Below are 14535 nucleotides of genomic sequence, written 5' to 3' on the forward strand. Positions count from 1 at the left end.
GGTTCTTCTGATGGTTCCATTATAATTTTGATAAACTTTTATTTCTTGATTTGACAGTTACCGTCAACTCCGTGCCATGAAAAAGCAGCTTGTCCTCCTACCACTTCTCCACCAAAATAATTTGACTTGCTTTTTACCTTTGTAATTTCCTAGTATTCTAGGAAATCTGTGGTAAACAGAGACCTGAAGTGTGCTTATTAAGGATTTTATCATACCCTGATAGGTTAGATCACTAAAAGAAGTCTATCACCACTCACTCGTTCTTTTGCTGTATGTGAGTCGTGCTCTGGTTCTGCCAGTGTCTCTTCTTTGGAATCAGTGGGGGCATCCAGTGGATCAGCCATGGAGGAAACAATAGGGATTTTCTTAGCCTGGAAATAATCATAGGCTTTCTTTCCACAGACTAAGAGTGTGACATTCTCCCCACTGCTCTGGATTCTGTCTACCAACTTCTCATAGGGTTCATCCACCACGTTCACTCCATTCACTTCGATGATGATATCTTCATCCTCCAGCCCTGCCAGTTCGGCAGGGCTGCCCTTCAGTACCTATAAAAAGAAGGTCTGAATTACCACTTCCAAACACGGATAAAGGAATGTTAGATTAGCTTCCCTTCGGAGGAGAGAGGAGTCTGAAAATGTGTTCTTAATCACATTCTTTGTCCCTGAGGTACAGAAGAAAGGTGCTCTAATGCTTTTCTGCTTCAGAAAGTTCCAACAACCGTACTCAAATGAGTACCATGGGAAGAGGGCTCCAAGATGACAGCACAAGAAGACTCTGAGCTCACCTCCTCCCACAGACACCAAATCTACACCTACATAAAGAGCAATTCCTCCTGAAGACCTGAGGGCTGATTGAGCAGCGTCTGCACAAAAAAAGGAGAGACCACATAGAGAACAGCAGGAGATGGAGACACAGTAATGATGAGACCCCCACCCCTGCCACTACAAACTGCAGTAGGGAGGGATAGCACTGAGGAGTCTGCACAGATTCCCCAGACCTGGGGCCCAGGAAAAAAATAGCAGTTTAAAGAGCAGCTAGACTCTGAAGGGAACCAATTTACTAACCACAGAGCATCCAGCAAATGGTAGGGAAACTGCTGAAACTCTCAGGGTCACGCGTCTAGCAAGTACCACTGTTGACATTCCCTCTCCAGCTTGATAGTGCAAAACGGGCCCAGGGTCCAGGTGTTCTAGCCATCCTGCCGCCTCAGCAAACCCAGGGACCCTAGCCCACACCAGCTGCAGGTGGGCACTGTCTGGCCCACACCAGGACCCCCTCAGCTGTCTCACCAAAGTAGTCATGGCATAGGCGCCCCAAGATCACTCCAGCCAATGCCTGCTTCAGCCATGCCACCAGAGCTAGCTCCACCCAAAGCCACTAGGTACATGCAGTCTACACTGGGGACATTTCTACACAAGATCACTCCTTTAAGACAGGGAGAGGTAGCTGTTTTGTCTGATTCATAGAGACAAACACCAGAAGTGAAACAAAATGAGACAGGAATATGCTCCAAATGAAAGAATAAGATAAAACTTAAGAACTGAACAAAATGGAGATAAGCAATCAACCTGAGAAAGAGTTCAGAGTAATGGTCCTAAAGATGCTCACCAGATGAGAGAAAATTAAATGAATGCAGTGAGAACTTAAAGAAATAGAAAATATATTCTTTATCTCTAACTGGGTTTTATAGTAACTGAAATTTTAAAATACCCTAGAGGGAATCAACAGATGATATAGAACAGATCAGTGATCTGGAAAGACAGGTAAGCACCCAAGCTGAATAACAAAAAGAAAAAAAATTTTAATTGAAATAAGGTTAAAGAGTCTCTGGGACAACATCAGAGTGTGGTAACATTCGTGATATAAGGATCCCAGAAGGAGAAGAGAGAAAAGGACGGAAAGCTTATTTGAAGAAATAATAACTGAAATAACTGAAAACTTCCCTAACCTGGAGAAGGAGACAGACTTCCAGGAGAACCCCAAGCAAGATGAACCTAAGGAGGAACAACAAAACCCATAATAATTAAAATGTCAAAGATTAAAGATAAAAAGCAGCAAGAGAAATGCGACTAGCTACATACGAGGGAAATCTCATAAAGGCTATCAGCCGATTTTTCAGTAGAAACTTTGAAATTATATATATAATCCCACTCCCCCTCTGGCCTGCAAAGGGCTGAAAGGACAAAAACCTACATGCAAGGATGTTCTACCCAGCAAGATTATTTTCAGAATTGAAGGAGAGAGAAGTCACAACCCCTAAATCAGCCTTATAAGAAATGTTGAAGGGCCTCTCCAGGCTGGAAAGAAAAGGCCATAACTAGAAGAAAATTATGAAAGGAAAAAATTTCACCAATAAAAGCAAACATATAGTAAAGGTAGTAGCTTAGTCACTTAAAGGTTGAAACACGAAAGTAGTAAAACCAATTATATCTTTAAAAAAAAGATTTACAAAATAAAAAGATATAAGACATGCACTAAGTGTGGAGGGGAAGGAATAAAAATGTAGTGCTTTAGAATGTATTTGAATTTGGGATGCCTAGGTGTCTCAGGCAGTTAAGCATCTGACTCTTGATTTCGGCTTAGGTCATGATCTCAGGATTGTGAGATCAAGCCCCCTGCATCGGGTTCCACACAGGGCGTGGATCCTACTTAGGATTCTCTCTTTCCCTCTGGCCTCCCTCCCCAACACTCGTTTGTGCTCTCTCTCTCTTTAAAAAAAAAAAAAAAAAAAAAACGGGTTTGAATTTAAGTGATCATCAACTTAATATACACTGTATATATTTCGAATGTTCTATGGGAACTTCATGGTAACCATAAACAAAAACCTGTAATAGATACCAAAAAAATTAGAAAGGAATTCAGGCATAACACTAAAGAAAGTCAGGAGTCACAAGGGAAGAGAGCAAAAGAAGAAAGGAATAGAACTACAAAAACAGCCAGAAAACAATTAACAAAATGTCATAGGTACATACCTATCAATAATTACTTTAAATGTAAATGGTCTAAATGCTCCAATTAAAAGACAGTGGGTAACTGAATGGATATAAAAACAAGACCCATTTATATGCGGCCTATAAGAGACTCACCTCAGGCCTAAAGACACAGGCTAAAAGTGATGCGCTAGAAAACATACCATGCAAATGGAAGCCAAAAGTAAAGCCAAGGTAGCAATGCTACATTAGATAAAATAGACTTTAAAACAAAGACACTAGCTAGAGACGAAGGCACTACCTAATGATAAAGGGAACAATCCAACGTAACAATCGTAAATATCTATGCACCCAACATGGGAGCACCAGAATACATGAATTATTGATAGACAAAAGGGAGAAACTGACAGTAATACGATAATCATAGGTGGCTTTAACACTCCACTTACATCAATGGATATATCATCCAGACAGAAATTAATGAGGAATGGTGACTTTGAACAACACATTAGATCAGATAGACTTCGCAAGTACATACAGAACATTCCATCCAAAAATAGCTAAATACAAAATAAAAATAAATAGCTAAATATACATTGTTTTCAAGTACACATTGAACATTCCCCAGGATTTTGCATCAGGCCACAAAACAGGTCTCAATAAATTTATGATTGAAATCATATCCTGTATCTTTTCCAACCACAACAGTATGAAACTAGAAATCACAAGAAAAAATCTAAAAAGAACACAAATAACATACTACTAAACAATGAATGGGTCAACCAAGAAATCAAGAAGGAAATCAAAAAATACATGGAGACAAATGAAAACACAATTCAGTCTTTGGGATGCAGTAAAAGCAGTTCTAAGAAGCTTATAGATATACTGCCCTACCTCAAGAAACAAGAACATTTCAATTTAACCTTATACCTAAAAGAGCTAGAAAAAGAACAAAGCCCAAAGTTAGTAGAAGAAAGGAAATAAAGATCTGAGTGGAAATAGAGATAAAAAAAAAAATAGAAAAGATGAATGAAATCAAGAGCTGGTTCTCTGAAATATAAACAAAACTGTATACCTTTAGGCAGATTCATCAAGAAAAAAAGGACTCAAAATGAGAAATGAAAGAAGTTACAACCAACACTATAGAAATACAAAGGATTATAAGAAATGATTATGAAAAATTAGAAGCCAATAAATTGGACAGCCTTCCCTCTTGCCACTTCTATCCAGCATAACACTGGAAGACCTGGCTGCAAGAATCAGACAATAAATAAAAGGCATCCAAATTGATAAGGAAAAAGTAAAATTGTTATTATTTGCAGATGGCATACCATACATAGAAAACCCAACAGACTCCACCAAAAAACTATTAGAATAAATGAATTCAATAAAGTTGCAAGATATAAAATTAATACACAGAAATCAGTTGTGTTGCTATACACTAATAAAGTAGCAGAAAAAGAATTTAGGAAACAATTCTATATACAATTGCACCAAAAAGAATAAAATACCTAGGAATAAACTTAACAAAGAAGGTATAAGGCCTGTACTCAGAAAACTTAAAAGACATTGATGAAAGAAACCGAAGATGACACAAACAAATGGAAAGACATTTCATGCTCATAGATTGGAAGAACAAACATTGTTAAAATGTTCATACTACCCAAAGCAATCTATAGATTCAATGCAATTCCTATCAAAATACCAACAACATTTTTCACAGAACTAGAACAAATAATACTAATTCGTATGAAACCACAGAAGAATGCCAAATAGCCAAAGCAATCTTGAGACAGGAGAAGAAAATTTGGTATATCACAATCCCAGATTTCAAGATATACTACAAAGCTACAGTAATCAAAACAGTGTAGTACTGGCACAAAAAATAGACACATAGATCAATAGAACAGAATAGAGAACCCAGAAATGATCCCACACTTATATGGTCAATTAATCAACAAAGGAGGCAAGAATATACAATGGGGAACAGACAGTCCCTTCAATAAATGGTGCTATGAAAACTGGACAGCTACATGCAAGAGAATGACCACTTTCTCACACCATACACAAAAATGCTGGAATTTGGAGTGAATAAATCATGAGGTAAAAGGTACGGCATAGGGAATATGGTCAATGATACTACAATAATGTATGCTGACAGATGGTACCTACGCTTGTGGTTGAGCACAGCATAACATATAGAGTTGTCAAATCACTATGTTGTACACCTAAAACTAATGTAACATGTGTCAACTATACTTCAATAAAAATAGATTGGACAACCCAGAAGAAATACATACATTCCTGGAAACAGAATCTTCTCAGTCAGGAAAAAATAGAAAATCTGAGCAGACTAGTAACCAAATTGAATCAGGAATCAAAAACTCTCAACAAACAGAAGTCTAGGACCAGATGGCTTCACAGGTGAATTCTACCAAACATTTAAAGAAGAGTTAATACCTATCCTTCTCAAAGTATTCCAAAAAATAGAAGAGGAAGGAAAGCTTCCAAATTCATTCTACAGGGCCAACATTCTACAAGGCCAGTTTTTGATAACAAAACCAGACAAACACACCACCAAAAAAAAAAAAAATTACACAACAATATGCCTAATGAACATAGATGCAAAATTCCTCAAAATACTAACTAACCAAATTCTACAACATAGTAAAAGGATCATTAACCATATTCAAGTGGGATTTATCCCAGGGATGCAAGAATGGTTCAATATCCACAAATCAATATGATACACCACATTAACAAAATGAGAGTCAAAAATCTAATGACCACCTCAATAAATGCAGAAAAAACATTAGACAAAATTCAACATGAAAAAAACTCAACAAAGTGAGTTCAGAGGGAACATACCTCAACATAATTAAGACCCTATATGACAAGCCTTCAGTTAACATCATACTCGATGGTGAGAAGCTGAAAGCTTTTTCTCTAAGATCAGGAGGAAGACAAGGATGTCCATTCTTACCACCTTTATTTGATGTGGTACTGGACGTTCTAGCTACAAAAATTGGAAAAGGAGGGGCACCTGGGTGGCTCATTCGGTCAAGCATCTGCCTCTTGGTTTCCGCTCAGGTCGTGATCTCAGGGTTATGGGATTGAGCCCCACGTCGGGCTCCACGCTAGTGGAGAGTCTGCTTGGGATTCTCTCTTCCTCTGCCCCTTCCCACCATCTCTCTCCCTCTCTCGCAAATAAATAAGTAAATCTTTTTTTAAAAATTGGAAAAGAAATAAAGGACATCTAAATTGGTAAGGAAAAAGTAAAACTGTCACTATTTGACATGATACTACATATAGAAAACCCTGAAGACTCCACCAAAAACTATTAGAGTAAATGAATTCAATAAAGTTGCAGGATACAAATGTAATATATAGAAATCTGTTGTGTTGGTGTACACTAATAACAAAGTAGCAGAGAAATTTAGAAAACAATTCCACTTTGGGGCACCTGGCTGGCTCAGAAGAGCATTCAACTATTGATCTCTGGGTTGTGAGTTTGAGCCCCACACTGGGAAAGAAAGAAAAAGAAAGAGAGAGAGAAAAGAAGGAAGGGAGAAAAGAGAGAGAGAAAGAGGAGAGAGAGGGAGGGAGGAAGGAAGGAAGGAAGGAAAGAAATCCCATTTACAATTGCTTCAAAGAGAATAAAATACCTAGGAATAAACTTAATGAAGTTTAAGAAGGAGGTTTGAAAGGCCTGTACTCTGAAAACTGTAAGATGTTAATGGAAAGATAGCCCATGCTCATAGGTTGGAAGGATTAATAGTGTTAAAATGTCTATACTACCCAAAGCAATCTACAGATTCCATGCAATTCCTATCAAAATTCCAATAGTGGTTTTCACAAAACTGAACAAAAGATCTTAAAAATGTGTATGGAACCACAAAGATCCCTCATAGGTAAAGCAATCTTAAGAAGAACAAAGCTGGGGTCTCACAATCCTAGATTTCAAGGTATACCACAAATCTACAGTAGTCAAAACTGTGTAGTACTGGCATAAAAGTAGACACATAGATCAATGGAACAGAATAGAGAGCCCAGAAATAAACCCACGCTTATACGGTCAATTAATCTACAACAAAGGAGGTAAGAATATAGAGTGGGGAAAAGACAATGTCTTCAATACATTGTGCTGGGAAAACTGGAAAGCTACATGCAAAAGAATGAAACTGGACCACTTTCTTAACACCACATACAAAAATAAACTCAAAATGGATTAAAGACCTAAATATGAGACCTGAAACCATAAAACTCCTAGAAGAAAACACAGGCAATAATTACTCTGCCATCGGCTTTAGCAACATTTTTCTAGATCTGTCTCCTCAGGCAAGGGAAATAAAAGCAAAAAAACTATCCAGACTATGTCAAACTAAAAAGCTCTTGCACAGCAGAGGAAAGCATCAACAAAATGAAAGGGCAACCTACTGAATGGAGAAGATATTTGCAAATGATATATCTGATGAGGGGTTGATATCCAAAATATATATAAACTCGTACAACAAGTAACAACAAATAATCCAATTAAGAAATGGGCAGAAGACCTGAATAGGCATTTTCCCAAAAAAGACATTCACATGGCCAAGAGACACGTGAGAAAAGATGCTAAACTTTTTTTTTTAAGATTTTCATTTATTTATTTGAGAGAGACCGAGAGAGAGCGAGAACACAAGCAGGGTAAGGGGCAGAGGGAGAAGCAAACTCCCTGCTGAACTGGGAGCCTGATGCAGGGCCCAATCCTAGGACTCCAGGATCATGACCTGAGCCGAAGGCAGACACTTAACCAACTGAGCCACCCAGGCACCCCAAGACTCTCAACATTATTAATCAGGAAAATGTAAATCAAAACCACAATGAGATATCACCTCACACCTGTCAGAATGGCTAGTACCAAAAAGATAGGAAATAACAAGTATTGGCAAGGATGTGGAGAAAAGGGAATAAGCCCCAGTGTGCTGAGGGTGGGACTGTAAATCAGTGCAGCCATCATGGAAAACAGTATAGAGATTCCTCAAAAACTTTAAGATAGAAAAACCATAAGACCCATTGATTCCACTTTTGAGTATTTTCCCAAAGAAAACAAAAACACCAATTTGAGAAGATCTGTGCACCCCTATGTTTACAGCAGCATTATTTATAATAGCCAAGATTATGGAAGCCACCTAAGTGCCCACAGATAGATGAATGGATAAAGAAATGTGTGTGCATGTGTCACACAATGGAATATTACTCAACCATAAAAAAGAATGAAATCTTGCCATTCACAACAACATGGATGGGCTTAGATAGTATTATGCTAAATGAAATAAGTCAGACTGTAAAAGACACATACCTCATGATTTCACTTATATATAGAATCCAAGAAACAAAACAAACAGAAATAGACTCAAATCCAGAGAAAAAAACTGGTTGCCAAAACAGAGGTAGATGGGGGATATGGGCAAAATAGGCAAAGGGGATAAGAAGTACAAACTTCCAGTTATAAAATAAGTAAATCACAGGAATTACAAGTACAGCTTAGGGAATATAGTCAACAATATTTAATAACTGTATGTGACAGTGGTAACTACACTTACCAATGAGGAGCATTTGTAATGTATAGAATTGTTAAAACACTATGTTGTACACCTGATATCACATTGTATGTCAACTATACTTCAATTTTTAAAAAATATCATTAAGATCATCAGAAGAAAAATATGTAGCGTTACAGTGGTTGAATATCGTATTGTAGGTCTTCTGGGTTGAAGGCACTAATTTGCTTTCGTAGGTTCCCTTTCTGCATTCCTAACTTGAGAGCCATAGGGACAGCCTTCTCAGTGTCAGTCCCTCCAGGCTAGGGACATTATGCCAAATGTGTCAAGGTAAACAGGTATCACTCCCAGTCAGAGCTGACAGTGACTGTCCACTACAGTCATGTCGAATCGCTCTATTTGATTTGAAAGTCTCTAAAGACAATTAGGTGTTTAAGAAAAACAAAAGATGTGAGCTTAGGATGTACTAGTCACTCTCTTAAAGGGTACAGGACCATGACAGCATTTATTTAAACCCAAGTGAGACCCTCAGTGCAGGCTTTTCAATGTAACCTTTTTACTAAGCCATCAATGAGTGGGAGACACTCTGGCTGTGTTCATGGGCCTGCTAGAACCAGATGACCATACCTCTTTGATGAAGGAGCCTGGCCGACCCTGAATCGCATTTAAGCGAAAGCCATAGCCGTTTTCCCCTTTAACCAGCCGGCAGAGCTTAGGCTTATGATCTCCTACTTCCTCTGTAGTATCTGGACTTGAAACCTCTAGAGGAGCAGGTGTAGGAGCTGTAGTCTCCTTGACAGAACCATTAGGCAGTTCTTGACTTTGATAGTAGAGAAATGGAGAAAAATGAGCCTTTTGAAAATAAAGGGAAAAAACCATTAATTGTAAGTATGAGTAGTTACACATTATTAAATGTGCTAGCTTAATTTACAAGGGGTCATGCATGTTCCACAAGCCTGGCAGACACATCTGGTTGTGGGCAGTAAATTTTTCTATACTACCCCAACCAGAAAAGGTATAAAGAAAGATTGAGCTTGGCTATGGAGTAAATAAATTCACATATACATAAAATAAAAGCAGTATAGGATGTTGTACAAAGATGCAAAAATAACTAACAAAAATGCAGTTTCTTTTGACTGTCACTGACCAACTGTAGGCAGTGTCCCTGTGGGAGATGACACACATCGAGTGACTTGCCCTGTAACTCATGCATAATAGGTTCATCTAGCCCTTCCTCCTCAGTGAGATGGTCTTCAGAGCTCCTTAAACACATCAGAGAAAGTGAAACAAAACGCTATTTTTATTACCATCTGAAGTACACAGAGTAATTTGTTGTACTCATTTTACTATTGTTTGTTGTAATCATTAGCTGACACTCCTGTTATGCCAAACTCCTCACCATCTTTAAATACTTCTAATCCATCTCCACTCTCAGACCATCCATGCGAAGAAGGGAGTGATGGTCTTGAATACAAAAGAGACATAGAACAGGAAACATATGACTGATTTTTTAAAAGAATTAAAAGCTTAGTAGACTGTGGGTTTTAATTGAGAATTAAAAGGGTAGCTTTGGGTATGGTAAGATCCTGGATCAGCAGTTAAATTGCTGCCCACAAGTATCCAGGACATTTGTTAGGCCATGAGTAGAAAATCAAGCAATCGAAAGTGAGTACAGTGTGCCCTCTGCCCCAAATTGTACTGTTCAGCAGCCTGGTTAAAATTAGATTGGGGTCCTCTGGTTATCATCTCTCTCACTAACCACAAGACCACATCTTCCTTTCTAAATAAGAGTAACACCAGCTAAGAACTCCTACTTACCCGGTTCAACTAAATTTCAGAACTTTCAGTGATATACTTGCAAATGTCCCACATTTCTCTCTGTCTTTAAAATGTGGAAAGTTGGGATGCCTGGGTGGCTCAGTCAGTTAAGCATCTGCCTTTGGCTCAGATCGTGATCCCAGGGTCCTGGGATCGAGCCCTACGTCGGGCTCCCTGCTCAGCAGGGAGCCTGCTTCTCCCTCTGCCTGCCACTCACCCTGCTTGTGCCCTCTCTCTCTGACAAATAAATAAATAAAGTCTTTTAAAAAAATGTGGAAAGTATCAATGACTCATTACATACAAAAATACCTCTGACATCACTACCCAACAGGCAAATCAACTGTATGTGATCATAGCCGCTGATCTTGAAGGTAAGTACAGTAACATTAAACAGTCAATGAGTTTTTATTCACTTTCAGTTATTTGCGTGCCTAATATGTGCCAGGAACTGCTTTAGGTGTTTGTTTTATTCAACGATGTATCTCAAAGATCCCCCACTGAGCCACCCACCCCTGTATGTAACCTACTTTAGAGGGGGTTTGGGGGGAGGGAGAGAGAAGATGGGGACAGGCATCTTTTTAGATCAAAGTTCTCTCATATTAAACCAGAACATTATAGTTAAATCATTGTCATAAAATCAGGAGGGATTGGAAAAGCACTGATGCCAGAATCCCCTTTACAGCAGCCAGAGCAGTGACCTCCTGACTTCTGCCTAAACTTTCCCACCAAATGGGAGGTCACCACTTGGCAAAAATGGCTCCCCCTGTTTCTGGCAGCTTCAGCTGTCCTTAAGCCAAAAGCTAGCTCCCTAGACATTCTCTATTTGATTAAGCTATGCCCCATAGAACACCTCAAAAATAAGGACTTCTTGCATGTAATAGCCTTCTGAATTCTTTTATATATATGTGTGTATATATGTGTATATTTATATATGTGTGTATATTTTATATATATGTATGTTTATATTATATATATACATATGAAGAACATACACACATACACACACTATATTTACATCTTTATATCCATTCATTTGACAGTGGACACTTGGGTTGATTCCATCTTTTGGCTCTTGTGACTTAATCTGTGGCCTAACATATGGTCTATCCTGGAGAATGTCCTATGTGCCCTTGAGAAGAATGTGTTCTGTTGTTGCGTAGAGTGCTCTGTATTTCTGTTAGATCTAGTTGGTTTCTTTTGTTTATCAAGTCCTTGGGTTCCTTATCTTCTGACTGGTGGTTCTATCCATGATAGAGAATGGGATATTGAAATCTCCCAACTATTATGGTAGAACTGTCTATTTCTACTTTCAAGTTTGTCAATGTTTCCTTCATGTTTTTTCCAGCTTTATTAAAGTGTAATTGACAAATTGTATATATTCAAGGTGCATAGTATTATTTGATACACATACACATTGTGAAGTGATCACCACAATCAAGGTAATTAACATATCTATCACCTTACACAGTTACCATTTAGCCTTTCAAATTCTTGAAGATGTTCTCCTTTCTTCCCCAAAGCCTATGCTGATTCAAAATATTCACATGGTGATTTCCCAAACCCCTGCCCTGATTACCTTTCTTGACACTGGCCTTCTTATAGTCAGGTTCTCAGAACTGCACACGGTGTTGACTTAACAAACAACATTTCTATGTGCCAGGCATTATTCTGAATGTTCTAAATATTACCTCAAATAACCCTTCACAGTAGCTATCCCCATCTTACAACTAAGAAGGCAAGCACAGGGAGGGTAACTTGCCCAAGATTACATTACTGGTCATTTCAAGTATGGTCTGAACAACTCAGTACAGTAATACTACCACCTCCGAAGGCCAAGTGTCAGTTAAGGTAACTTTAAATTGCCTTTTGGGGGGTGGGGGCAGCTACTTAGAGTATCATCAGGTTTCTGGTCTTTTTTTGTAGCCCTCAAATCAGGTCTCACCATTTGGTGTTCATACAATTTCGTTTTAAGTTAGGTTAGTACCTGAAATTCATTCCTGTTTAAACTTAAACTTATTAGTTTTTATTCTTCTTTCTATCCTGACTGGATATTTTGAATATTATAATCTCTAGTAAATTAATTACCCATCGACACATTAAGCCATCTGTATGACTTAAGTATATTAAATGTTTTCCATGTCTCCATCCAAATGTGGTAATAAACTAGCTTAGGATAAGAAGCATACCGCTGGAGACATCTATTCAGACTGACGTTGTTCCAGTATCAATTATTCTTCAGGTATGGTTGTACAACTAGCTAAAAACCCATTAACTGTTCTATCATCTAGTTCACTCTTTAATTTTCTTTACACAGTACCTTAAAATTGCTAATCAAAATGTGCTGAGAGGGTATATGGTATAATGAATTAAGAACTTGGGTTCAAATACAGGCCGAGGTGGGTGACTTTTTAAAAAATGAAGTTTAGAGGGACTAAGAAATTGCTAATCTATAAAAAGGGGCTAATACCACCCCCTACCATATTCCTCTGTATTATTTATGCACCTTTGGATGTTCCATTATTGTATATCACCTGGAACAAGTCCATCTTTGTTCATCTGTGTGACCATCACGTAGTGAGGCAGATGGTATCGGCAGAAGGCCCCCAAATGTCTGTTAAGCTAGACTGAACACCTCAGTTCTTGTGATAAAATTAAAAGATTAATTAAAAACAAAACATGCAGATAATACCTGTTGTGATTAAAAGCTGAGAGCAAATATGGTTAGTTTGACACTAAGGTTAGTCTTGGTGAATTCGTGTTTCTATTTCCTTGCTAAGGGCTTAGAAGCTGTTTAACAATCCTTTCTAGGCTTTTATGTGGGGTTAATGGAATTAATTGGTCTATAGTTTTAAAATCTGGTTGTTTCCTATTTGGGAAAGGTAGGGCTACATCTGCCTATTTCTAGGCTATTGTTTATAGATTTTTCTCAGATTACCAAAAGTAATTCTATAGTTACATTTGCAAATTCTTTCAAAATTTTGAATCTAAGGACTTAAAACTCATGTACCAATCACTTGGCATTCTCTTATCACTACCAATTTGAACTTCAATGCAGCCTTAATGATGACGGTTATGCCCTTCCAGTTTGAAAATCAAAGTGGTAACTTAGCCACAGTGTGAGGACTTGAGTGAATGGACCCAACCTTAATGCATGAATATGCGGCCTTAAATTATTTACCAGTCTATACATGTTGTCCGTCTCTTTGTCCACCACCAGCAGTGAAGTCTGATCTCCGCCCTTTCTAATCATTTCCACCACACTGTCATGATCCAGGGATTCCACAGACTCGCCGTTGACAGCGACTAACAGGTCATTGTTCTTCAAGCCAGCCTCCTCTGCTGGACTTCCGGAATCTATGTCCTTGATGACTTGACCTACCCTCCCCCAAAATTAAATAAAATTATCAGAAAGACCCCTAAATTAAGCTGTCGAATTTCTGCTGAAGCCAAAGGCTCTGATAACATAAATTTAAAAGGCACGCTGCATACGACTGCCCCTCCCACTGGCACCCAAGGAAGACGATAAGCACCCTATCCAGCCTCATTCCCTGCCCACAACTTACTCCAGGAACAAATTCAGCCATTACTGATGAAAGGATCTTAAAGAAAAGAATCCGGTTGTTACCAAAGTGTCTGAGACTCAATCTTGACAAAACAGCATGCTAAGCATTAAGAGTCAGCAAGTTCCCAGGAAGTCAGTGAGCATCCATGTACCCATACATCTTATGTAGAAGCTAAGCCATTAAAATGGGGCAGGAAGAAGAAAGAAGAACAAAACCAAAGAACTCAGAGCCTAGGAAACACATGCCGGCATTTTAGTAGCAATTGGGTGTATTCAACTGTGAACGTGTTTGTGTGTGCTTGCCTCAAGGATGCGCCTTTACCCTTCCTCTCCTGACTTGAACTGTCTTCACCAGGTGCCTTCAGATCTCTCACACTTTTTTTTGTCCCTCCCACTATTTTAACAAGCTCCAGTTTCACTTTTCCAGCTAGCTGCTGGGCATCTCCAACCAGATAGCCCATAGGTCCCTCAAATGTAACACATTCAAACCAAAAGTCATCTCTGCCCATCTCCCACATCCCAAAGCTCCTCCCCTTGTCACCTGACCATGGCAGCACCATCACCCCAGTCACTGATATTTAGCACCAATTCTTCCTCAGTATCCACTCCCCATATTCTAATCAACTGCTAGGTCATTTGATGCTACCTTAATATTTGACACATCTCCTCTCTGGCCCCA

At 38.6% G+C, this 14535-nt stretch overlaps 1 protein-coding gene across 2 annotated transcripts in view; it reads right to left on the bottom strand.

The window, feature by feature from the left end:
* PDZK1 (PDZ domain containing 1) overlaps nucleotides 1-14535 on the bottom strand; it is a 31131-nt gene that overhangs the window by 1399 nt on the left and 15197 nt on the right. For both annotated transcript variants that reach the window (XM_034989852.1, XM_034989851.1), the window contains 3 exons: nucleotides 13473-13669; nucleotides 9104-9328; nucleotides 258-548 (listed from right to left, as the gene is read on the bottom strand). In XM_034989852.1, the coding sequence (XP_034845743.1) occupies nucleotides 258-548; nucleotides 9104-9328; nucleotides 13473-13669 (713 nt within the window). The remainder of the gene's footprint in view (nucleotides 1-257; nucleotides 549-9103; nucleotides 9329-13472; nucleotides 13670-14535) is intronic.

Source organism: Mirounga leonina, unplaced genomic scaffold (genome assembly GCF_011800145.1).
Source record: "Mirounga leonina isolate KUSES-001 unplaced genomic scaffold, KU_Mleo_1.0 Mir_493, whole genome shotgun sequence".
Taxonomy (NCBI): Eukaryota; Metazoa; Chordata; class Mammalia; order Carnivora; family Phocidae; genus Mirounga; species Mirounga leonina.